General features: G+C 50.4%; 1 protein-coding gene across 2 annotated transcripts in view; it reads left to right on the top strand.

Annotated features, from left to right (window-relative positions):
- Nucleotides 1–25,438, top strand: part of LOC144780850 (putative N-acetylated-alpha-linked acidic dipeptidase) — a 375,697-nt gene that overhangs the window by 27,140 nt on the left and 323,119 nt on the right. For both annotated transcript variants that reach the window (XM_078659346.1, XM_078659347.1), the window contains exons 3-5: nt 4,183–4,471; nt 10,304–10,429; nt 24,607–24,790. In XM_078659346.1, coding sequence (XP_078515472.1) covers nt 4,183–4,471; nt 10,304–10,429; nt 24,607–24,790 — 599 coding nt within the window. The remainder of the gene's footprint in view (nt 1–4,182; nt 4,472–10,303; nt 10,430–24,606; nt 24,791–25,438) is intronic.

Genomic DNA, 25,438 nt, shown 5'->3' with positions numbered 1-25,438 from the left:
TCCTTCCGACGTTGGAGCGAGCGGCGGCTCGGCTCTGGCTCGGGGGTTGGCGTTGCGGCGCGGGCCGGGCTGATGAAGCGCCTCAAGATTTCCTGGCACAGGGGACACACGACAAAGGGGTAGCGATCGGCAAAGCACGCCTCTCTCGATCCAGGCGACGTTCAGGCACCCCACGCAACAGCTGTTTCTCGGACAGCGGCGGCGCGTTCAGGGGCACCAGACACGGCGGGTGCAAGCAGGCAACGGGCACCACCTCCTCTTTGCGTTGCGAGCTGCGGCTCGGGGTCAGTCACGATGTTTGGGTCAGCTGGGCTGATCTTCACGGTGCTTCTGGGCCAGGCAGGCAGCAGTCACGGTGCTCGGAGAGATAGCAACACCCAGAGCGTTGCTGAAGAGCGCGATGGTCACAGCGCGCTCCGCTTTTCCTGGTGAGGCGGGCAGAGGGAAAGCAGCTCCCCACAGCGGTTCCTCTGTCAGGGGGTAGCGCTCACTGTTCCTGGAGCGCTGGTCAGGGGGCAAGTTCAACAGCAAGCCCTTGGAGATCTTTCAGCAGAGTTTGGCACAAAGTTCAAAATAAAGCAAAAGTCTCTTGTAGTCTTTTCTCTTCCTCTCCTTTGGCAGCAAGGCACCAGACACAGGCCAGAGTCAGCACTCCTCCTTGTAGTCCTTCCAGGTCCTTCTCTTCGGGCAGAGTTTCTCTTGTAGCACAAACAGGATCTAATTTACAAGGAGCAGGGCTCCTTCTTTTATACCCAGTTTCTTTTGTTCTAGCAAGCCAGGGGGGCCTCTGCATAACTGCTCCAGTCTCTGAGCACTTGTTGTGGGTACTTCTGGCTTCTGCATTCAGTGTGAGGGCAGGCACATCAGCCGCTCCCCAGGGGGGCGGAGCCGGCATTTTGAAGGCAGGGGCAGCTTGAGCACCTTGTTGACAGGCTTCGGTCCTTCCTGGGCCAGGTGCAGGCTGAGTCATCAGTCGCTCCCCAGGAGGGCGGAGCCAGCATTGTGGAGGCAGGGGCACAGCCTGATGCATCATTCAGGGGAAACTCCCACCACCCACTAAGGGGTCATCCTGCTAATCACTACCTGTCAACTCCCAGCCCTGTCACTCACACACACCAGACAGTCAGATCCACATCCAAGCAGAGGCGGGCTGAAATGGTTAGGCCAGCAAATGCTAACTTTCTAAAAGTAGCATTTGCAAACACAGGATATTAAAATAAACTTTACTAAAAGAAGTATTTTATTATTCTGAGTTCAGGCATACTAAACATTAATTTCTACCATGTTCCCTGAGCCTGCTGGGATTATAGAGTGTAATAATTCCAGCAGCCCAACTGGCCTAGAAGGGAACTGGTAGCCTTACAATAGTGAAAAACGAATTTGGCAGTAATTCACTATTAGAACATGCCACACACATCAGGGCATGTTCTACCTTACACTTACAATGCACCCTGCCCTCAGGCCTACCATAGGGGTGACTAATATGAAGTTAAGGGAAGGTTTAGGGGCCAGCATGACAGTACCAGACTGCACGTAGGTTCTGCAATGGCAGACCCTAGACACATTTTAAGGCTGCTTCTGTGGGTGGCGCAACCAGCGCTGCAGGCCCACTAGCAGTGTTGGCATTCACAAACCCTGGCACTCCTGGTGCACTTTACTAGGGACTAACAGTAAATCCAATGAACCAATCATGGACATCAATCACAGGTACACTTTACAGTAGGGAGCACTTGCACTGCGGCACGGGTTGGCCGTGGCGCAGTGCCCTGAGTAGCAGACACCAGCAAAACATTTGAGGCACAACAGCAAAAAGTGGAAGAGAAACTCACGCCAAGGTGCCAGGTCTAACAGTGGGCCTGTAGTTAGCGGGGTTGTCCCGACACCCCTTTTTGAATATCGGGACAACCTCCGCCCCCTTCCAGGAATCAGGTACTAATGCACCCCCCATGATAGCATTTAGTAGCGTAGCAACCAATTGTCCCCATTCCTTGGGATCGGCTTGTAACAGGTCACCTGGTATCCCATCCGGCCCAGTTGCTTTTAATGGAACCAGGGACTTAATTACAGCCTCCACCTCCCTCGCAGTAAAACCATCAAAGCCACTAGCAATTACATCATCCACCAAGGAAAAAGGCTCACTAATAACCCCACCAGGTTGAGAGTACAGGGCCTTGAAGTGGTTATACCAGAGCTGGGCGGGGATGTTACACGTAACCAACGATGCATCTGGCCTGTTCCTAGTTCTGACCAAACTCCAAAACCCCCTTGCATCCTTTCCCTTGCTTGCTACCAAAAGGTCTTGCCAAAACTTCTCCTCCCACTCCTTTTTCACTGCCCTTAAGGTGTGGGAGTAGTCCTTCCTTGCTGTCCTAATTGCTAGTTCGGACTTCGATTTGACTGCCCCTATCAAGGCTTTTTTCATGGTCCTACATTTAGTCGTGAACCATCCCTGTCTAATCAAGGGTTTATGCCTGTTAGTTGCGCCAGGGGCACTACTAGGTGAGATGAAAAGTTATCCTGGGTGGTACACATCAAGGGGATGCACTTCATGGGGGCTGCACATCCAGTGTGATGCACATCCTGGGGATGCACATCCTGGGTCATACACATCCTGGGATGCACATCTTGGGATTACACTTCTATGGTTGCACATCTTGGGTTGCACCTCCTGAGTGGTGCACATCCTGGTGATGCACATTCTTGTGGATGCACTTCCTGGGATGCACATCTTGGGTATTGCCCATCCCAGCAGTGCACATTCTGGGTTGTACACATCCCGGTGCACCTCCTTAGAGGTACACACCCTGGGGGATTTAGAATGTACACACTGAGTGCATCCTGAGTTGTGTATTACCTGGGGTTGCACATTTGGGGTTGCACATTCCGGATAATGCACATCCTGGGTAGTACATATCCTGGGGTACACATCCATGGGATGCACAACCTGAGGTGCACATCTGAGGTTGTGCTTCCTGGGTATTGCAGTTCCCGGGTGGTGCACATCCTGGGTGGTACATATCCTTGGGATGCACAACCTGGGGTGCACATCTGCGGTTGCGCATCCTGGGTATTGCAGTTCCCGGGTGGTGCACATCCTGGGTGGTACATATTCTGGGGGGTGCACGTCGTGGGGAGTCCAGCCTGGGGAGTCACTTCTTTGGGGTCCAGATCCTGGGGCTGTACACACTGAGCCCGATTTACCAAGGGTTGCGTTAACGCAATCCCTTAAGCCAGATTTACTGAGCCCTGCGCAGCCATCTGGAGTGCCTCTGGGTGGCTCAGTACATCTTGAGTAACGCACGATGCTGCCACAAATACTCTGCGTTGGGAAGGTTCCATGTGTAGAGCACGGGCGGTCCCACGCATCCACCCGTGGATCTTGGCACATTCTCACAGTAAACCTAGGATTGCGTCAAAATGGTACGCCTTCCTCACAAAGGTGTAATAAGGAGATATATGTTTATTTCTCCTCGTTATTCCCTCTATTTACGTGGGCTGCATTCTACACACATGAGCACACATCGAAGGAAGAACATGCCTCAGAGGATTGTTTTTGTGCAGGAAAGAGTCCCTTCTCCTGCAAAAACAACGGATGCCAACAACGCAGACACCCGTGGAACGTGGTGTTGTGTCACAGCGAGGTGCAAGGGTGCCAACAACGCAGACTCCCGTGCACCATGGTTTGTGTTACAGCATGGTGCAAGGGTGCCAACAACGCAGACACCCTTGCACCGTGGTGTTGTGTCACAGCATGTTGCAAGGGTGCCTGCCTTGGCGCTAGGCTGCCCTCAGTGCCCCACTGCAGGGAGACTGCAGGAAAGAGTCATACCCGTAGTAACTATAGTGCATTCCTGCCGTCTCTATTGACGCAGCTCAGCACGTTGTCTTGCTGCATTGAGCGACTTTTAGGTGAATCTGGCCCATTTAGAGTCCTCTTCCCCGGCCTCTTTGCCCAGACACATTTGTCAATAATGTGAACATGTTCATGGGAAGGAGAGGTTCCCATTGAATTGTCTCGCCCCCAAGCACATGAGGGAAGCCCTCACTTGAATGTGTGTCCCCTGTAGGGGAGGGTGTGTTCAAGGGGTGGCGGCTGCTGTGATATCATGATCCTCTCAGTGCCACCTACAGTGTGAAGTGCCACATACAACTCCCATTACCTTTTCTATGTTTCTTGTGTAGGTTTTTCTCCAAAAAGCCTCACATCGCAGGCAGCTCCGAGGATGAGGAGGTCCTGGCCGGGTACATCCACGACACCTGGAAACAGGATCTCGACAGCGCCCGGATCTACACCTACACGGTTCTACTCTCCTACCCCAACGCCAGTGACCCCAACTACGTGTCCATCTTACAAGAGGACGGAAGCGAGACGGAGGAGTCGGCCAAAAGTGAGAAGATCCTGAGTCCGGAGCAGGACGACCCCTCCGTCGTGAACCCCTTCAATGCATACTCAGCGGCAGGAGTGGTGGTGGTAAGTCAACATCGACAACTGCTACTACTACTACCCTGAGGGGGACGCAGGCACCCTGACCTGAGCGAAGAGCGCCCGCTCCCGTAGTACCTCTCCGGGGCCACTGACCCCCAAAGCTCAAAGAGAGGGTCCCTTACCTGTCCCAAGAACCAGCAAACAACCAATCGGAGAGTAGACGCAGGTCTCCTCAAAGGTAGAACTCTATCTCAACAACACTACAATTCCCAAGCACCAGTGCATAAACAAACTAAAGTTTTTTAGAGGGAGTAACAGAATCCAAGAGGGAGGGACCAGGGATCTGCTTATTTATGCTTATCCCCTTTTGCTTAAGCTCTAGCTGCTCTCTACTCTCACCTGTAGGGCTCACTCCTCTCAGAGCTGTGATTAGAGCTCAGAGTCCAGTCTTTACTCTCACCTGTAGAGCTCACTCCTCTCAGAGCTGGGATTAGAGCTCAGAGTCCAGTCTTTACTCTCACCTGTAGAGCTCACTCCTTTCAGAGCTGGGATTGGAGCTCAGAGTCCAGTCTTTACTCTCACCAGGAGGGCTCACTCCTCTCAGAGCTGGGATTAGAGCTGAGAGTCCAGTCTTTACTCTCACCTGTAGAGCTCACTCCTCTCAGAGCTGGCATTAGAGCTCAGAGTCCGGTCTTTACTCTCACCTGTAGAGCTCACTCCTCTCAGAGCTGGGATTAGAGCTCAGAGTCCTGTCTTTACTCTCACCTGTAGAGCTCACTCCTCTCAGAGCTGGGATTAGAGCTCAGAATCCAGTCATTACTCTCACCTGTAGAGCTCACTCCTCTCAGAGCTGGGATTAGAGCTCATAGTCTGGTCTTTACTCTCACCTGTAGAGCTCACTCCTCTCAGAGCTGGGATTAGACCTCAGAGTCCGGTCTTTACTCTCACCCGTAGAGCTCACTCCTCTCAGAGCTGGGATTAGAGCTCAGAGTCTGGTCTTTACTCTCACCTGTAGAGCTCACTCCTCTCAGAGCTGGGATTAGAGCTCAGAGCCCAGTCTTTACTCTCACCTGTAGAGCTCACTCCTCTCAGAGCTGGGATTAGACCTCAGAGTCCAGTCTTTAGTCTCACCTGTAGAGCTCACTCCTCTCAGAGCTGGGATTAGAGCTCAGAGTCCAGTCTTTACTCTCACCTGTAGAGCTCACTCCTCTCAGAGCTGGGATTAGAGCTCAGAGCCCAGTCTTTACTCTCACCTGTAGAGCTCACTCCTCTCAGAGCTGGGATTAGAGCTCAGAGTCCGGTCTTTACTCTCACCTGTAGAGCTCACTCCTCTCAGAGCTGGGATTAGAGCTCAGAGTCCGGTCTTTACTCTCACCTGTAGAGCTCACTCCTCTCAGAGCTGGGATTAGAGCTCAGAGTCCGGTCTTTACTCTCACCTGTAGACCTCACTCCTCTCAGAGCTGGGATTAGAGCTCAGAGTCCAGTCTTTACTCTCACCTGTAGAGCTCACTCCTCTCAGAGCTCGGATTAGAGCTCAGAGTCCAGTCTTTACTCTCACCTGTAGAGCTCACTCCTCTCAGAGCTGGGATTAGAGCTCAGAGTCCAGTCTTTACTCTCACCTGTAGAGCTCACTCCTCTCAGAGCTGGGATTAGAGCTCAGAGTCCAGTCTTTACTCTCACCTGTAAAGCTCACTCCTCTCAGAGCTGGGATTACAGCTCAGAGTCTGGTCTTTACTCTCACCTGTAGAGCTCACTCCTCTCAGAGCTGGGATTAGAGCTCAGAGTCCAGTCTTTACTCTCACCTGTAGAGCTCACTCCTCTCAGAGCTGGGATTAGAGCTCAGAGTCTGGTCTTTACTCTCACCTGTAGAGCTCACTCCTCCAAGAGCTGGGATTAGAGCTCAGAGTCCAGTCTTTACTCTCACCTGTAGAGCTCACTCCTCTCAGAGCTGAGATTAGAGCTCAGAGTCTGGTCTTTACTCTCACCTGTAGAGCTCACTCCTCTCAGAGCTGGGATTAGAGCTCAGAGTCCGGTCTTTACTCTCACCTGTAGAGCTCACTCCTCTCAGAGCTGGGATTAGAGTTCAGAGTCCAGTCTTTACTCTCACCTGTAGAGCTCACTCCTCTCAGAGCTTGGATTAGAACTCAGAGTCTGCTCTTTACTCTCACCTGTAGAGCTCACTCCTCTCATAGCTGGGATTAGAGCTCAGAGTCCTGTCTTTACTCTCACCAGTAGAGCTCACTCCTCTCAGAGCTGGGATTAGAGCTCAGAGTCTGGTCTTTACTCTCACCTGTAGAGCTCACTCCTCTCAGAGCTGGGATTAGAGCTCAGAGTCCAGTCTTTACTCTCACCAGTAGAGCTCACTCCTCTCAGACAGGGATTAGAGCTCAGAGTCCGGTCTTTACTCTCACCTGTAGAGCTCACTCCTCTCATAGCTGGGATTAGAGCTCAGAGTCCTGTCTTTACTCTCACCTGTAGAGCTCACTCCTCTCAGAGCTGGGATTAGAGCTCAGAGTCCGGTCTTTAATCTCACCTGTAGAGCTCACTCCTCTCAGAGCTGGGATTAGAGTTCAGAGTCCAGTCTTTACTCTCACCTGTAGAGCTCACTCCTCTCAGAGCTTGGATTAGAACTCAGAGTCTGCTCTTTATTCTCACCTGTAGAGCTCACTCCTCTCATAGCTGGGATTAGAGCTCAGAGTCCTGTCTTTACTCTCACCTGTAGAGCTCATTCCTCTCAGAGCTGGGATTAGAGCTCAGAGTCCAGTCTTTACTCTCACCTGTAGAGTTCACTCCTCTCAGAGCTGGGATTAGAGCTCAGAGTCCAGTCTTTACTCTCACCTGTAGAGCTCACTCCTCTCAGAGCTGGGATTAGAGCTCAGAGTCCAGTCTTTACTCTCACCTGTAGAGCTCACTCCTCTCAGTGCTAGGATTATAGCTCAGAGTCCAGTCTTTACTCTCACCTGTAGAGCTCACTCCTCTCAGAGCTGGGATTAGAGCTCAGAGTCCGGTCTTTACTCTCACCTGTAGAGCTCACTCCTCTCAGAGCTGGGATTAGAGCTCAGAGTCCGGTCTTTGCTCTCACCTGTAGAGCTCACTCCTCTCAGAGCTGGGATTAGAGCTCAGAGTCCGGTCTTTACTCTCACCTGTAGAGCTCACTCCTCTCAGAGCTGAGATTAGAGCTCAGAGTCCAGTCTTTACTCTCACCTGTAGAGCTCACTCCTCTCAGAGCGGGGATTAGAGCTCAGAGTCCAGTCTTTACTCTCACCTGTAGAGCTCACTCCTCTCAGAGCTGGGATTAGAGCTCAGAGTCCAGTCTTTACTCTCACCTGTAGAGCTCACTCCTCTCAGAGCTGAGATTAGAGCTCAGAGTCCGGTCTTTACTCTCACCTGTAGAGCTCACTCCTCTCAGAGCTGGGATTAGAGCTCAGAGTCTGGTCTTTACTCTCCCCTGTAGAGCTCACTCCTCTCAGAGCTGGGATTAGAGCTCAGAGTCCAGTCTTTACTCTCACCTGTAGAGCTCACTCCTCTCAGAGCGGGGATTAGAGCTCAGAGTCCAGTCTTTACTCTCCCCTGTAGAGCTCACTCCTCTCAGAGCTAGGATTAGAGCTCAGAGTCCGGTCTTTACTCTCACCTGTAGAGCTCACTCCTCTCAGAGCTGAGATTAGAGCTCAGAGTCCGGTCTTTACTCTCACCTGTAGAGCTCACTCCTCTCAGAGCTGGGATTAGAGCTCAGAGTCTGGTCTTTACTCTCCCCTGTAGAGCTCACTCCTCTCAGGGCTGGGATTAGAGCTCAGAGTCTGGTCTTTACTCTCACCTGTAGAGCTCACTCCTCTCAGAGCTGGGATTAGAGCTCAGAGTCCAGTCTTTACTCTCACCTGTAGAGCTCACTCCTCTCAGAGCTGGGATTAGAGCTCAGAGTACAGTCTTTACTCTCACCTGTAGAGCTCACTCCTCTCATAGCTGGGATTAGAGCTCAGAGTCCAGTCATTACTCTCACCTGTAGAGCTCACTCCTCTCAGAGCTGGGATTATAGCTCAGAGTCCAGTCATTACTCTCACCTGTAGAGCTCACTCCTCTCAGAGCTGGGATTATAGCTCAGAGTCCAGTCTTTACTCTCACCTGTAGAGCTCACTCCTCTCAGAGCTGGGATTAGAGCTCAGAGTCCAGTCTTTACTCTCACCTGTAGAGCTCACTCCTCTCAGAGCTGGGATTAGAGCTCAGAGTCCAGTCTTTACTCTCACCTGTAGAGCTCACTCCTCTCAGAGCTGGGATTAGAGCTCAGAGTACAGTCTTTACTCTCACCAGTAGAGCTCACTCCTCTCAGAGCTGGGATTAGAGGTCAGAGTCTGGTCTTTACTCTCACCTGTAGAGCTCACTCCTCTCAGAGCTGGGATTAGAGCTCAGAGTATAGTCTTTACTCTCACCTGTAGACCTCACTCCTCTCAGACAGGGATTAGAGCTCAGAGTCCAGTCCTTACTCTCGCCTGTAGAGCTCACTCCTCTCAGACAGGGATTAGAGCTCAGAGTCCGGTCTTTACTCTCACCTGTAGAGCTCACTCCTCTCATAGCTGGGATTAGAGCTCAGAGTCCAGTCATTACTCTCACCTGTAGAGCTCACTCCTCTCACAGCTGGGATTATAGCTCAGAGTCCAGTCATTACTCTCACCTGCAGAGCTCACTCCTCTCAGAGCTGGGATTATAGCTCAGAGTCCAGTCTTTACTCTCACCTGTAGAGCTCACTCCTCTCAGAGCTGGGATTAGAGCTCAGAGTACAGTCTTTACTCTCACCAGTAGAGCTCACTCCTCTCAGAGCTGGGATTATAGCTCAGAGTCCAGTCTTTACTCTCACCTGTAGAGCTCACTCCTCTCAGAGCTGGGATTAGAGCTCAGAGTACAGTCTTTACTCTCACCTGTAGAGCTCACTCCTCTCAGAGCTGGGATTAGAGCTCAGAGTACAGTCTTTACTCTCACCAGTAGAGCTCACTCCTCTCAGAGCTGGGATTATAGCTCAGAGTCCAGTCATTACTCTCACCTGTAGAGCTCACTCCTCTCAGAGCTGGGATTATAGCTCAGAGTCCAGTCTTTACTCTCACCTGTAGAGCTCACTCCTCTCAGAGCTTGGATTAGAGCTCAGAGTACAGTCTTTACTCTCACCAGTAGAGCTCACTCCTCTTAGAGCTGGTATTAGAGCTCAGAGTACAGTCTTTACTCTCACCAGTAGAGCTCACTCCTCTCAGAGCTGGGATTAGAGCTCAGAGTCCAGTCTTTACTCTCCCCTGTAGAGCTCACTCCTCTCAGAGCTGGGATTAGAGCTCAGAGTCCAGTCCTTACTCTCGCCTGTAGAGCTCACTCCTCTCAGACAGGGATTAGAGCTCAGAGTCTGGTCTTTACTCTCACCTGTAGAGCTCACTCCTCTCATAGCTGGGATTAGAGCTCAGAGTCCTGTCTTTACTCTCACCTGTAGAGCTCACTCCTCTCAGAGCTGGGATTATAGCTCAGAGTCCAGTCATTACTCTCACCTGTAGAGCTCACTCCTCTCAGAGCTGGGATTAGAGCTCAGAGTCTGGTCTTTACTCTCACCTGTAGAGCTAACTCCTCTCAGAGCTGGGATTAGAGCTCAGAGTCCAGTCATTACTCTCACCTGTAGAGCTCACTCCTCTCGGAGCTGGGATTAGAGCTCGGAGTCCAGTCTTTACTCTCACCTGTAGACCTCACTCCTCTCGGAGCTGGGATTAGAGCCCTGAAGCCTGCCTCAAGTTTTGCTCTTTCAGTTCCTTCTTCTTGTGTGTGAAGGTGTTGGGTCTGGTGGGTCGTGACTGTATTTTAGGGCTTCATAGACCTCGCCTGACACACCTGGACCTTTATCTTGCATTTTAGGGAGATCTGGTTTACGTGAACTACGGCGACGTGGATGATTTCCATTACCTGACGCGGAACCTGACGCTGAATCTGACGGGGCTTGTGGCGATTGCGCGATATGGGAAGATATTCAGAGGAGACAAGGTAACCTGTTGGCTGCTGTCATGGCGACACTGTCTGTCTGTGCCCCGGGGGTGCTGTGATATGGGGCAACGTGGAAGGGTCCCCAAATATCCTTCGCTATGTCTGTTCTGTTGTGCTACCTACCATCACTCTCTCCCCCTGTCATCCAGGCTAGAAGAATTAATGCATTAGATATAAAAAGAACTTGTCGATTTCAAAAATATTTTATTGGTTGTTTTCAAGTAAAGCAAAACATACAATACTACATATGAAAAGACATAAGGAATAAACATATGAAAATTAACAAAAAAGACAATAAGAGCAAATGCATTGAGTGTCCAGGTTGATGTGGCATTATGACCCTCTTTCATATACAAGTGATGTTTGGCCTAGTGTTGCAAAAACCACCATGGTAGTTATCAATGACAAAAAATGTATCCAATGTATTCAGCGAGGGGGAAATGAAAAGAATTTCATAGCTCAGAGTCCAGAATAAATTAGGTATCGGTTTGCATCTAATGATCTATAGTGTATTGACATTAGCGTAGTATAGCGAACACGTGTGAGGGCATTCCATGGGGGGGATTAGTTTGTCAGGTCTCTGTTGTGGTTCTTGGCAGTTTGTGTGAGTTAAAGTAGAGATCAAGGCTGTCCCACATGTGCCTAAAGGTGAGTTTCCATGGTGAGTTCTGGAGAGCTACGTTGTCAGCCCCCATTGATGAAAAGCAGCGTGACTCCCAAGACCTTCGATGCCGCTCGGTGCAAACCACCTCTAATTCACCTTAAGATTAGCTATCAAAATAACGAGGCAGGCGCTGGCAACTGGAAGGCGAAGAACAGGTTTATTACTCCAGAGGAGAACACATCACTTCAGACACCGGGGCTATCGTCAGGAGGTGCTCTAACTGCATCTCCGTGGTTCGGTCTTTTATACACATTTGCGTCAGTTTATTGCATGGTCAAACATCCTTAGAATCCCCACCTCAGGCTAGTTCCCACACAAACCCAGCAGCAATCGTCCCCCGACCCAGATCTAACAGATTATCTCTATCACGCAGCTGGACATTCCAACAGGATCTAAAAGTACGTGGGATCGGTCAGATCTAAGGGTTCGTGTCTTTGATTAAAAATCAGGCCCCTTTGTTGGTGAAACAAGCCCTGCCGTGTGCGGGTAATAAACTATGTCCACAGGGGTCGGTTAGTGCCTGGGACCGGATTGAGTGGCCAGGTGCAGGGAAGGAGGTTATCAAAGGGGCTTGCCCGTGCGTGGAGTATGAAAGGATGAGCGGGTTGGGTGCGGGAAGTGACTCCGGGGCATTGTCATGCTGACAAGTTTTTACGACCCTGGTACATGTGTTCAGGCTTAGTCAGAGCACGGGGGATGATAGCGAGGTCGGGGTGACACGCAGGTGACCTGCAGAGTATGAAATGGCTGCGATGTCTAAAATGGTTGCTGCTTACGCGCACGTAAAGGCCCTCACTAAGCAAGATGACGCCAGCAATGTTCATATTTGTCGTTTTATTTTCTACACCCCTAGGTTAGTGGCCCAGTTCGTCCAACATTTAAAGGATGCTTTTCTCGTGTCTTTCCAATTGTTGAGTATGATCTTAACCGCTGCCGTTAGGAGTAGGTCCAGAAGCGCCCCATTGTTTTCATTCAGTGACTTTGCTCTGAGGTAACCAAATGTCAGTGTTGATAGTTCCCTACTAAGGGAACATGAGAAGAGTTTAGATATGAAATCGAAGACCTTATGCCAAAAGGGTACCACACATTCGCACAGAAGAAATAAGTGTTCCAGGTATCCTATTATATCATTGCAATTCCAGCAAACAGGATCTTCTTGAATTTTGTGTAGTCGGGCTGATGTCCAGTAGGCCTTATGTAATAACCAAAACGTCGTCTGGGAGAGTGCTGGAGTAATCTTATTTCTCACGACTGAGCTCCAGGTTTTGGACCAGTCAGTCTCCGAAATCGGGGAAGAGGAGTGAGACTCCCAGAAGGATGTGAGTTTCTTATTGAGGGCAGACTCTTGTGGCCATATTAACTTATATATCCAGGAGACCTGATGTCCTAAACTATTTATTTTCGACATATATTGTGGGAGGGAAGGAGGTAGGGGTGATAGTTTCGCTTTTGTCAATGCAGCCTGAATTTTTAGGAAGTTCTAAAATTCGAGGGGATCTAGGTTATATCTAGCTTGTATTTCTTTATAAGTTAGTGGGTAGGCTCCATTGAAAAGTTCATGGGCGAAATAAATACCCCTGTTAACCCAGATTTCATTATGTAGATTATTCCCTTTATATAGGATTTTATGATTATCCCAAAGGGATTCAAGATTAGATCGTCTACTGCTAGTGTCAATAGTTTATCCACTTTCAGCAGGGCAGATTTTGTGTTCTTGAATATGGGCTTTGAGCAAAAGACTTTGGTGAGGTTTGCTGTTAGAAGGGCCGCTGGGGTGAGATTCTTAAGAAGTGATTTCGCAATGTCTAGCCATACTGGGGTGTATTCTTCTGGTGATCCAAGCCAATACGAACCTTGTTTTGCTAAGAATGCCGTCTGGTAGAGTTTAATGTGAGCTAGGTTGACACCTCCCAAGGATTTGTTTAATCTGAGTTTTTTCATACTAATTCTTGCTTTTTTCCCTTTCCATAAAACATTTGAAAGGAGGATGTCCAGCCTGTGATGGAAGTCCTCTGAGAGCATGAGGGGGAGCATAGTTATTGAATAGTTCACTAGAGAAGTATAAAAAGAACTTGGATTCAACATTAAACAATAAAACATATCAACAATATAGTATTGGAGTAGAACAGGTTTACATATGTATAATGGGATTTTTTTCTTCAGACCAAGGCAAGCTCTGTATATAATAGCACTTAAACATATTCCACGGCGTCAGCTCGATGCAGCCCTTCATTTCCCTAGCCACTCGGCCTCTGAGAGCAGAGCCTGAAAATGGTGCCACATTGTGACAAACTCCGGTATGGCGGTGGCATGTGAATGTGCACTAAGCATGGGCGTAAAATCCGTTCCGCTCGTGGATTTTGCGGATTTTCGGCAAATTCGCAATCCGCGAACTCTCGCAAACTTGCCGAAAATTCGTAAAATCCGTGCGAAGCGGATTTTTTGCTTGGTCGCACTTGCCAACTAGAATACTATACAATTTCGCGGGAGTAAACACTTGCGAACACGTAGATGCGGCGGGCAGCGACAATCTCGCAATTGCGAGATTGCAAAATTTGCAATTTCGCACAAGAAATCCACCAGCAGGCAGCATAAACCTTGAAAATTATGATTTTTATCAGAATAACTCCTCAGGTTGACATTTTCCTGCACTTTTTCTTTGCAAGGAGTCCATTTTGGGGGGGGGGTGGGAGGAAGGAAGTGCCCCACAGTCTCCAACTTCCTGTTCCTGTCCAGCAGGCTCCTCCCAGTGCTTTCTTCATGTGCTGGTCACTTTGATTTGGATCTTGACCTGGAAGGGTTACTTTTTGTGGATGCTGCTGGATATTTGGATTTTTGCAAAACTGAAAGCACTCAGCAAAAGTTCAATCTTATCAGTAGTAACCTTTCCCTGTAGTGCTTCCTGAGGGGCCCCTTCAGAGTTCATTTGCCTACTTGCAACTATTCTATGACCCGGCTCTGACCCTCACAGCAGGCTCAGAGAATAGCTACAAGTATGCAACAAAGGTCCTGTTAAAAAAATTACACTGCAACAGAAAGCAATTACAGACAAAATTGAAAGCACTCAGCAGGTGCAAAAGTTCAATCTTATCATTAGTAACCATTCCCTGTAGTGCTTCCTGAGGGGCCCCTTCAGAGTTCAGTTGCCTACTTGCCACTATTCTATGACCCTGCTCTGACCCTCACAGCAGGCTCAGAGAATAGCTACAAGTAGGCCACAAAGGTCCTGTGAAAAAAAATTGCACTGCAACAGAAAGCAAATTACAGATAAGGAAGCAGGTGCCAGCCAGACTGGAAGTTCAAATTCAGTGACACATTAATCAACCCCAAATTAATTCATGTCAGTTGAAGCAGGGCAGGTGTGCTTGCTTTTTTTCACCCCCATAATCTACAGTGATAAACCAACCAGAGGGTGGCAGTGATGTACCAGAGGGTGGCATGGGTGTACCAGAGGGTGGCAGTGGTGAAAGAGAGGGTGCTGTGAACCTGTGATGATGAACCAGACGTAGAAACAACATAGTTGCGGCCGTTGTGAGCCGACAAGTAAGTTCGCAATTGCGAACTGGTACACAACCCTCGCGATCTGGCAGAAACCCTTGCGAACACAAAAAAAAATCCGCCAATTCGCGAGAGTTCGCGGATTTTGCGGATTGCGAATCCGTAAATACGCAAGTTCGCGGATTGCCAATTCGCAAAATCCGCCCATGCTTAATGTGCACCCACGGGGACATGCTGGGAACACAAATTAATTTCACTGGAGACAGCCGATATTTTAACCCCTTGGACGCTGGTGACGGAACCACTCCGTCACCAGCCACGGCTGGCTGTGCTAATGACGGAGTGGTTCCGTCACGGCCCCGCCGCCGCACCTACGCGGCATTAACTCCGCGTCTGCGCTGAGCGTTTCATTGAGCGAGCAGGGCTGTGACGGAACCACTCCGTCATTAGCACAGCCCACCCGTGGCTGGTGACGGAGTGGTTCCATCACCAGCATGGCGGCGCCGGTTCAAGGATGTCATTATTTAGACATTCCAACTGTGGGGTAATAAGGAGTATGTCCGATGTAAAATTATGGCGTCCCCTACGAAGACGAAACATGTGAGAGTTGCAAGGTGAGAGCAGGTGATTTAGTTTATGAAATGGATAGTGATAGAATGCCCTAGATTCTCGGCTGTTTAAACATGTAAGTGACAAAGAGTGTTGCATACTGCCAAACTGCTTCCTTTACCTGACCCTCATATGGAAGTAGCTTTCCCTCGGATTGGTACGATTCTTTGTTATTGCAGTATCACACTCATAAGTATTCATTTGAAACTTCCAGCTGTGGGAGCTCCCTATCTGATCTATCCACATCAGAGCCACGGTACTACGTTGAAATCTTCGACCACAATATTTAGAAAACCATGGGGCGTATGATTTACAAGCCCCTATCGCCACAGGCAGTGCACTTTCTATGACGTTCCTGTGGGGATAGGGGCTTCGCCTTATTTACAAGTCCTGGGAATGAATCCTGATCCCTTTCCTTGGAAATTGTTTTGGGGCCTTTAGAGAACTCCCTTTTTTTATCTCCCCCCTCTTTCTTCTGGGAAGCGCCCTGTCCCGTCCTTTGGGAATCCCCTCCAGTCCCCTTTGAGGACACCCGGGTACTAGCCCAGATGGCCGCCTCCTCAGCAAGCTTCCAGGGACTGGTCAGCTTGCTGTCCACCAGGTGTTGTCACAGCTCGGGAAAACATTTCTTGAGTAGGTGCTCTTTTAGGATTAAATCATACAGCCCCTCGTTGTCCTCCACCTCGCTGCCTTGCACCCAACCCTCTAGGGCCTTCTTGGCATAATCTAGGAAATCCACCCAGTTCTGTGTAGCCAGTTTGTGGCTGTTCCTGAATTTTTGCCGGTACTTCTCAGGATTCAGCCCAAACTTTCTTATCAGCGCCACTTTCATGGTGGGGTAGTGGGTCTGCTCTCCCTGCTCTAGGGCCAAAAGTGCATCCCTTCCTACAGGAGGCATGTATTTGTACAAGCCACCCTCCCAGTGTTTCTCCAGTATCCCATGGGCTCTTAGCGATACCTCATAGGCAGCCAACCATTTCGCAATGTCGTCGCCTGCGCTGTAGCTGGCGACAACTTCCTTTGGCAAATAGGGTCTGGGTTCCCTGGTTGTGTCTTTGGATTCACTGCCACCTATAGGAGTACTGGGAGTCCCTATTTGCAGGGCCTTGAGATCTAGCTCCCTGAGACTCAATTCATGAGCCAACCTCTTTTCCTCCCTCTCCTTCTCTAACCTAGCTAATTCCCACTTTAACTGCCTTTCTTCTCTCCGGTCAGCTAGTTCGGCTTCGGTCAAGCTCCTCACAGAGACACTGCTGCCCTCCCTCGAGAGTGTCCTAGGACCTGTTAGTAGGTTCCCCCTCTCGGGTTGGTACAAAACATCTACCCCGATGACAGTGTCCCGGTCTCTCTCTTCCTATTCCTTTTCTCCATCTGAGTGAGCTTCCACCCATGCCCTCAAGCTAGTTTGAAGTTCACTCTTTTTCGCACCTCGCCTGAAAAACACCCCTTTCTTCTGGCAAAATTCTCTGAGCTGGGCCGCCGAATAGGTCTGAAACTCCTCTAATTCAATTTCCATTTTGCCACTAAGGTCTCAGACAACCACTTGGAAGAATTTACGGAAGAGCGTTAAGTAAGGGCTACCTCCACCCACCACCAGGAAATAATTTGGAAAACAAAACTTTTAATTAGGGAGTCCGCTAGGAGAAAACTCCAGGTGTAAGTATGTGGTGTACACTAAACTACTGTTAAGTGGACGCAAGTACAAGCTCTAATCCTACCACTGAACCAATTATGTTGGAACTGGGGTTACCAGTCCACATAGGGTAGCATAGCACAGAGTGACAAGACTTATCCCCACAGCAATTGTGTTGTACCTGCGTCACACTCTCACAGTAAGCCAGCGCCCATCCACTAAAAATGACACTACACCAAATTAGAAAAATACGGTTCGCTTTATAAAAGTACTCTAGATAGACTTGCCCTGTCAGACAGGGGGTGTTCAAATATAACAAGCACTTTCACCTTGGATTCTTAGTTTCAATATGACTTCATCATGACATTTGATTTCAGCACCTTAGTATCTTTTGGCAAGAATTCAATACTCCTTTCAATTGCTCTAACATTAGATCAGGGCTTTGATAATTCGAATTTACAAGTTAGCAAGAATACACAACCACCTCAATTCACAAAAGCTAAGGGGCACAATCATAACACTGAGGTACATTTGTTACCTGCCTTTTAGTAAAATCAGAGATTACACTAACAGTTATTGGATCGGTTTCCCCCTCCCCAGCAGATAAGAATAGGCAATAAATTCCAGCAAGATCCAATATTTGAATAGTTCGCCTGCAAAGTTCTGGTAACAGATTTACTCTAGTAAGGTTCCAGTCATGGTACTACAAGTAGCGGCTTATTTAGTTCAGGGAATCCGACCTTCCAATTCAGGCTCCCCTGGCCTATCGATTAATTTCCTTCAGGCATCCAGAGAGTATTTCCCTCGCTAATCTCGATGACAATGCCTCTGTTTTAGTTTCCTTCCCCAGCCCCCGGATCCCGGCTTACTTGTTATTTTCCGATGGAATTTCAGTCATTCTGGGCAGCCGGCAGGCTACGTCTGAAGCGCACACTTCCCCCTTCCCAGCCGAGGCCAAACACCTACCGGGCCTGCGCTGGGAGGAAGACGCTTCTGATGTCAGTGGAGGCAAGACTCGGATGAGGCCTACCGAGAGCCAGTTCTTCTCACGATCGCAACTGCGAGTCAATGAGCCTGCGCAAGGGCAGTGCGTCTGGGACTCGGCGCCGCCTCTTACAGAGAAGCTGTCTGGAACTCTTCCGGGCCTGCGCAAAGGGGGAAACATGATCTGTCAGCGCCGCCCCCTCAGCGGCACCTCCACAGGCGCAGCAGCTGAACCGCTCTCAACTTCACCTCCGGCTCCCCACCTCCGGACGGAGACTCCTCACTCTCTGCAAACTGACTCTTCTTGCAGGGCCCAGGTCCGATGCTGCCGGACACGCTACCCCCTCCCCACGCTACCGCAGACAAATGGTGGCCGTGAGTTAAGGCAGGCACGGGGATGCCCATGAAGCCCAGAATTTGAGAGGTTCGAGTTTTTTCCTAACATCCCGGAGAAGAACACGTTTTTATGAAATTACCAATTTGTGATTTCACAACTGAAAGTAGGCATGGGCAGGGTACACCTTAGCGTGTGTAGACCTCCCAGCCTACACTACACTGGTCCTGAAGAAAACCTCTATAGTCACACGAAGGTTGAAACATGTAGACCTATCCTTTTTTTTAAATAATCACCATCATTTTACTTCTTTTGACACCGCAGCCTACCTAATTAGGCAAAGGTGCCCCACAATAATTTTTACCTGTTGTCCAATCACTCCAGAATAAAGGCTCTGAGTGAGTAGCATTGTGACAACTTTTAACCACACTTATATCACTCTTTAACACATATAATAAAAAAAGAACAGCTCCACTGTAGTCGGGTGTTGAAGCACACCCGGATGGCACTCGGCTGTCCGGGTGGGACCCCAATGATAAAGCATGTCACCAACTAGGTTGGTAAGTGAGGGGTCTTCTAAGGATAAAGGATTGTCCTAGATTGGGTTGCAGGGCGTGCACCTGAGTACCGTACCAATGTATAGGTATTAAGTACCCTTAGTGGTTACTCCTCCATTTGTTTAAACATTGAATCCAAGGGGACCAGGAGTTCCTACTCGACCCCTAAGGTCAAATACCCTTTCCCTCTCAGTTGATTTACACACACCCTCTGGTTCATCACTGCTACCCTCTGGTTCATCACTGCCACCCTCTGGTTCACCACTGCCACCCTCTGGTTCACCACTGTAACCCTCTGGTTCACCACTGTCACCCTCTGGTTCACCACTGCCACCCTCTGGTTCACCAGTGCCACCCTCTGATTCATCACTGTCACCCTCTGGTTCATCACTGCCACCCTCTGGTTCATCACTGCCACCCTCTGGTTCATCACTGCCACACTCTGGTTCACCACTGTCACCCTCTGGTTCACAGCTGCCACCCTCTGGTTCATCACTGCCACCCTCTGGTTTATCACTGCCACCCTCTGTTTCATCACAGTCACCCTCTGGGTCACCACTGCCACCCTCTGGTTCATCCCTGCCACCCTCTGGTTCATCACAGCACCCTCTGGTTCATCACAGCACCCTCTGGTTCACCACTGCCACCCTCTGGTTCATCACTGCCACCCTCTGGTTCGCCACTGCCACCCTCTGGTTCATCACAGCACCCACTGGTTCACCACTGCACCTTCTGGTTCATCACTGCCACCCTCTGGTTAATCACTGCCACCCTCTGGTTCATCACTGCCACCCTCTGGTTCACCACTGTCACCCTCTGGTTCATCACTGCTATTCCCTGGTTCATCACTGCCACCCTCTGGTTCACCACTGTCACCCTCTGTTCACCACTGCCACCCTCTGGTTTATCACAGCACCCACTGGTTCACCACTGCACCTTCTGGTTAATCACAGCACCCTCTGGTTCACCACTGCCACCCTCTGGTTTATCACTGCCACCCTCTGGTTCACCACTGTCACCCTCTGGTTCATCATTGCCACCCTCTGGTTCATCACTGCCACCCTCTGGTTCATCACAGCACCACTGGTTCACCACTGTCACCCTGTGGTTCATCACTGTCACCCTCTAGTTCATCACTGCCCCCCTCTGGTTCACCACTGCCACCCTCTGGTTCATCACAGCTCTGGTTCACCACTGCCACCCTCCGGTTCATCCTTGCCACCCTCTGGTTCACCACTGCCCCCTCTGGTTCATCACTGCCACCCTCTGGTTCATCACTGCCACCCTCTGATTCATCACAGCACCCTCTGGTTCATCATTGCCATCCTCTGGTTCATCACAGCACCCTCTGGTTTACCACTGCCACCCTATGGTTCACCACTGTCACCCTCTGGTTCATCACTGCCACCCTCTGGTTCACCACTGCCACCCTCTGGTTCATCACAGCACCCTCTGGTTCACCACTGTCTCCCTCTGGTTCATCACTGCCACCCTCTGGTTCACCACTGCCACCCTCTGGTTCATCACAGCACCCACTGGTTCACCACTGCACCTTCTGGTTCATCACTGCCACCCTCTGGTTCACCACTGTCTCCCTCTGGTTCATCACTGCCACCCTCTGGTTCACCACTGCCACCCTCTGGTTCATCACAGCACCCACTGGTTCACAACTGCACCTTCTGGTTCATCACTGCCACCCTCTGGTTCATCACTGTCTCCCTCTGGTTCATCACTGCCACCCTCTGGTACACCACTGCCATCCTCTGGTTCATCACAGCACCCACTGGTTCACCACTGCACCTTCTGGTTCATCACAGTACCCTCTGGTTCACCACTGTAGATGATGGGGAGAAAACACACCTGCCCAGCCTCAACCGAGACAATCTGTAAGTGCTTCCTGTTACGGTTTAATTTTTGTGACAGGAGCATTGTGCCATACTTGTAACAATTCTCTGACCCTGCTTGGAGGGTCAGAGCAGGGTCAGAGAATAGTTGCAAGTAGGCAACGAACTCTGGAGGCGCCGCTCAGGAAGCACTTACAGGGTTACAGCAGGTGCCCAAGTTGAAGTTAATTTCTTTGTAACCATTTTGTAAATGGTTACAAAGAAATTAGCTTCAACTTGGGCACCTGCAGTAACCCTGTAAGTGCTTCTTGTACTTCAGTTTTGGAAAATCCGGTCCGCTCGCGGATTCGCTGATTTTTCTGCAATTTAGCGAGATTCGCGGTTCGTGAAATTGCAGAAAATCCGCAAATTCCGTGAGCGGAACAAATTTTCCGCCCAATGTTACTCATGTACCATCTCTCCTGCACTCCTCAGTCTTCTGTCACAGGCTGCTCATCTCCACATCTATCGTCTATCATCTCTCCTGCACCCCTCAGTCTCCTGACACACACTGCTCATCTCCACATCTATCGTCTATCATCTCTCCTGCACCCCTCAGTCTCCTGACACAGGCTGCTCGTCTCCTCATCTCTCCTGTGCCATCTCTCCTGCGCCCCTCAGTCTCTTGACACAGGCTGCTCGTCTCCTCATCTCTCCTGTGCCATCTCTCCTGCACCCCTCAGTCTCCTGACCCAGGCTGCCTGTCTCCACATCTCTCCTCTATCATCACCTGCACCCCTCAGTCTTCTGACACAGGCTGATCGTCTCCACATCTCTCTTCTACCATGTCTCCTGCACCCCTCAATCTCCTGGCACAGGTTGCCCGTCTCCCCATCTCTCCTCTACCATCTCTCCTGCACCCCTCAGTCTCCTGACCCAGGCTGCTCATCTCCACATCTCTCTTCTACCATCTCTCCTGCACCCCTTAGTCTCCTGACACAGGCTGCTTGTCTCCTCATCTCTCCTGTGCCATCTCTTGCGCACCCTTCAGTCTCCTGATACAAGCTGCTCGTCTCCACATCTCTCCTGTACCATCTCTGATGTGCCCCTCAGTATCCTGACACAGGCTGCTCGTCTCCAGATCTCTCCTGTACCATCGCTCCTGCTCCCCTCAGTCTCCTGTCACAGGCTGCTCGTCTCCACATCTCTCCTGTACCATCTCTGATGTGCCCCTCAGTATCCTGACACAGGCTGCTCGTCTCCAGATCTCTCCTGTACCATCTCTCCTACTCCCCTCAGTCTCCTGTCACAGGCTGCTTGTCTCCACATCTCTCCTGTACCATCTCTCCTGCACCCCTCAGTCTCCTGTCACAGGCTGCTCGTCTCCACATCTCTCCTGTACCATCTCTCCTGCACCCCTCAGTCTCCTGACCCAGGCTGCTCATCTCCACATCTCTCTTCTACCATCTCTCCTGAACCCCTCAGTCTCCTGACACAGGCTGCTCGTCTCCCCATTTCTCCTCTACCATCTCTCCTGCTCCCCTCAGTCTCCTTGCAAAGGCTGCTTGTCTCCACATCTCTCCTGTACCCTCGCTCCTGCTCCCCTCAGTCTCCTGACACAGGTTGCCCGTCTCCACATCTCTCCTCTACCATCTCTCCTGCACCCCTCAGTCTCCTTGCAAAGGCTGCTTGTCTCCACATCTCTCCTCTACCATCTCTCCTGCACCCCTCAGTATCCTGACACAGGCCACTCGTCTCCACATCTCTCATGTACCAACTCTCTCACACCCGTCTGTCTCCTGACCCAGCCTGCTTGTCTCCCCATCGCTCCTGCACCGCTCAGTATCCTGATACAGGCTGCTTGTCTCCACATCTCTCATGTACTATCTCTCCTGCACCCCCCATTCCTCTGACACACAATTGATGGACAAAATGCAGAATAAATCAAAACATTCACCCCCAGTCAGGACATCTGGGTTAAATCAATCATTCTTTTGCTCACTACGCCACCCCAGTTTAGACCTGGCCATATGAAAATCAGTCTTGACACTCTGCCTCATGAGAACAGTCCAGCCCGAACTGCCAACCTGGTCCTCCCTGGACCGGAAACAAGCATCCTAGGACCGGTTAGCTTAATTCCAGTGGCACATTGAGCCCAGGATCCACGTCTGGGCATACCCGGCGCACTTAGGGCGAGGAAGCAAAAGACACACAATTGATGGATGGAATGCAGAACAAATCAAAACATTCACCCCCGGTCAAGAGAGCTGGGTTAAATCCATTATTCTTTTGCTCACCATGCCACCCCAGTTTGGACCTGGCCATATGCAAATCAGCCTTGACCCTGTTCCTCATTGGAACAGTCCAGCCCGAACTGCCAAGCCAGGTCCTCCCAGGACCTGGCTTGTGAGGGCTGATGATGGCTGAAAGTCAGAAACCAGTCCTAGGATACTTGTTTCCAGTCGAGGGAGGACCTGACCTGGCAGTTCCAGCTGGACTGTTCCCATTGGGTGCAAGGTCAAGACTGATTTACATATGGCTGGGTCCAAACTGTAATGGAATGGTGAGCAAAAAACCAATGGATTTAGGCTCAGATCTCTGTACTGGGGTGAATGTATGACATTGTTTTGCATTCTGTCCATCAATTGTTGTTTGTGCATTTGTCACCCCGAGTGGGACGGGTATGGCCAGATGTGGGTCCCGTGCTCTCCATGCCACTGGAGTCACGCTATCCGGGCTGAAAGCCCAAAACCGGACCTAGGATACTTGTTTCCAGTCCAGGGAGGACCTGGCCTGGCAGTTCCGGCTGGACTGTTCCCATTGGGCGCAAGGTCAAGACTGATTTGCATATGGCTGGGTCCAAACTGTAATGGAATGGTGAGCAAAAAACCAATGGATTTAGGCTCAGATCTCTGTACTGGGGTGAATGTATGACATTGTTTTGCATTCTGTCCATCAATTGTTGTTTGTGCATTTGTCACCCCGAGTGGGACGGGTATGGCCAGATGTGGGTCCCGTGCTCTCCATGCCACTGGAGTCACGCTATCCGGGCTGAAAGCCCAAAACCGGACCTAGGATACTTGTTTCCAGTCCAGGGAGGACCTGGCCTGGCAGTTCCGGCTGGACTGTTCCCATTGGGCGCAAGGTCAAGACTGATTTGCATATGGCTGGGTCCAAACTGTAATGGAATGGTGAGCAAAAAACCAATGGATTTAGGCTCAGATCTCTGTACTGGGGTGAATGTATGACATTGTTTTGCATTCTGTCCATCAATTGTTGTTTGTGCATTTGTCACCCCGAGTGGGACGGGTATGGCCAGACGTGGGTCCTGTGCTCTCCATGCCACTGGAGTGAAGCTATCCTGGCTGATGAGGGCTGAACTGTTCCCATTGGGCGCAAGGTCAAGACTGGTTTGCATATGGCTGGGTCCAAACTGTAATGGCATGGTGAGCAAAAAAACGATGGATTTAGGCCCAGATCTCTGTACTTGGATGAATGTATGACATTGTCCTGAATTCTGTCCATCAATTGTTGTTTGTGCATTTGTCACCCCGAGTGGGACGGGTATGGCCAGATGTGGGTCCCGTGCTCTCCATGCCACTGGAGTCACGCTATCCGGGCTGATGAGGGCTGAAAGCCCAAAACCGGACCTAGGATACTTGTTTCCAGTCCAGGGAGGACCTGGCCTGGCAGTTCCGGCTGGACTGTTCCCATTGGGCGCAAGGTCAAGATTGATTTGCATATGGCTGGGTCCAAACTGGAATGTCATGGTGAGCAATAAAACGATGGATTTAGGCCCAGATCTCTGTACTGGGGTGAATGTGTGACACTGATCTGCATTCTGTCCATCAATTGTTCTTTTTGCACCCCTCAGTCTACTGACCCAGGCTGCTCGTCTCCACATCTCACCTATACCATCTCTCCTGCACCTCTCAGTCTTCTAACACAGGCTGCTAATCGTCACATCCCTCCTGTACCGTCTCTGAGGTTAGGCAGTGGCACTCCTCCTTTTAGAAACCAAGCATTGCCTGCACCTCTCACTCTCCTGACACGAATTGCTGTACTCCTTCCTCAGGTGCAGAACGCAGAGTCCTTTGGCTGTGCAGGAGTGATCCTTTACTGTGACCCTGCAGACTATGCGTCGGAAGCAGGTGCCAGGGTGTATCCAGAGGACTGGTGGCTCCCTGGCACAGGAGCCCAACGGGGAACCATCCTGCAGACCTATGGGGACCCCTTGACCCCTTTCTACCCCTCTATTGGTAAGTATTACCTCCCTCGTGGGCTGTGTGTCTTGTCTGTCTGTGGACCAGGGAGTATGTTCACACCGAGAGCCCTGGGCAAAAAGGGAAACAGAGTTTCCACCTTGGATGAGTGGTCAGGAGAAAAAGTAAACGGGTGGGTTGATGAGTTGGGGGTCACGTGGCTGGCGTGTTGCCTGTGTTCCTTGAAGGTTGACGTGCGCTCTACAAACTCATTGTATTGTATGGTATCATCGTACAGGTCGGTGCTGCAGAACCACTTTCCTGCTGCAATGCAAAGCCCTCGGCCCATCGTTGCCCATGGCAATGGGCCACCTCAGTAGGTCAGGTAGAGATCTACCTTTGGATGCTTGTCGCTGTGAGCGGGTGGTGGGATGGCTCAAAGAATTGATTTGGGCAGCACGTAATGGGAGAAACAGAGGAGAGAAAGAGGAGTAAAGGTGAGCCAAGAGGGCGGCCTAGTCCTGGGGCGGGCCGGCTACATCATGAAGTGGGAGTGTGGTATAAGGCAGCAGTAAGACATGACGTTAGTTAAAAATGATATTGCTAATAAGGAAAGGGGTGAGGGAAGTGTGAGTGGGAGTTTGCTTAGAGCGTCAATACATAGGTTATTACTTAATAGATTGTGCAGCATAGTCGAAGGTGGCG

The sequence above is a fragment of the Lissotriton helveticus genome, chromosome 9 (genome assembly GCF_964261635.1).
Source record: "Lissotriton helveticus chromosome 9, aLisHel1.1, whole genome shotgun sequence".
In the NCBI taxonomy this organism is placed as follows: domain Eukaryota; kingdom Metazoa; phylum Chordata; class Amphibia; order Caudata; family Salamandridae; genus Lissotriton; species Lissotriton helveticus.
Note: the sequence above shows the minus strand (reverse complement) of the source record. Positions and strands in the feature narration are given on the sequence as shown.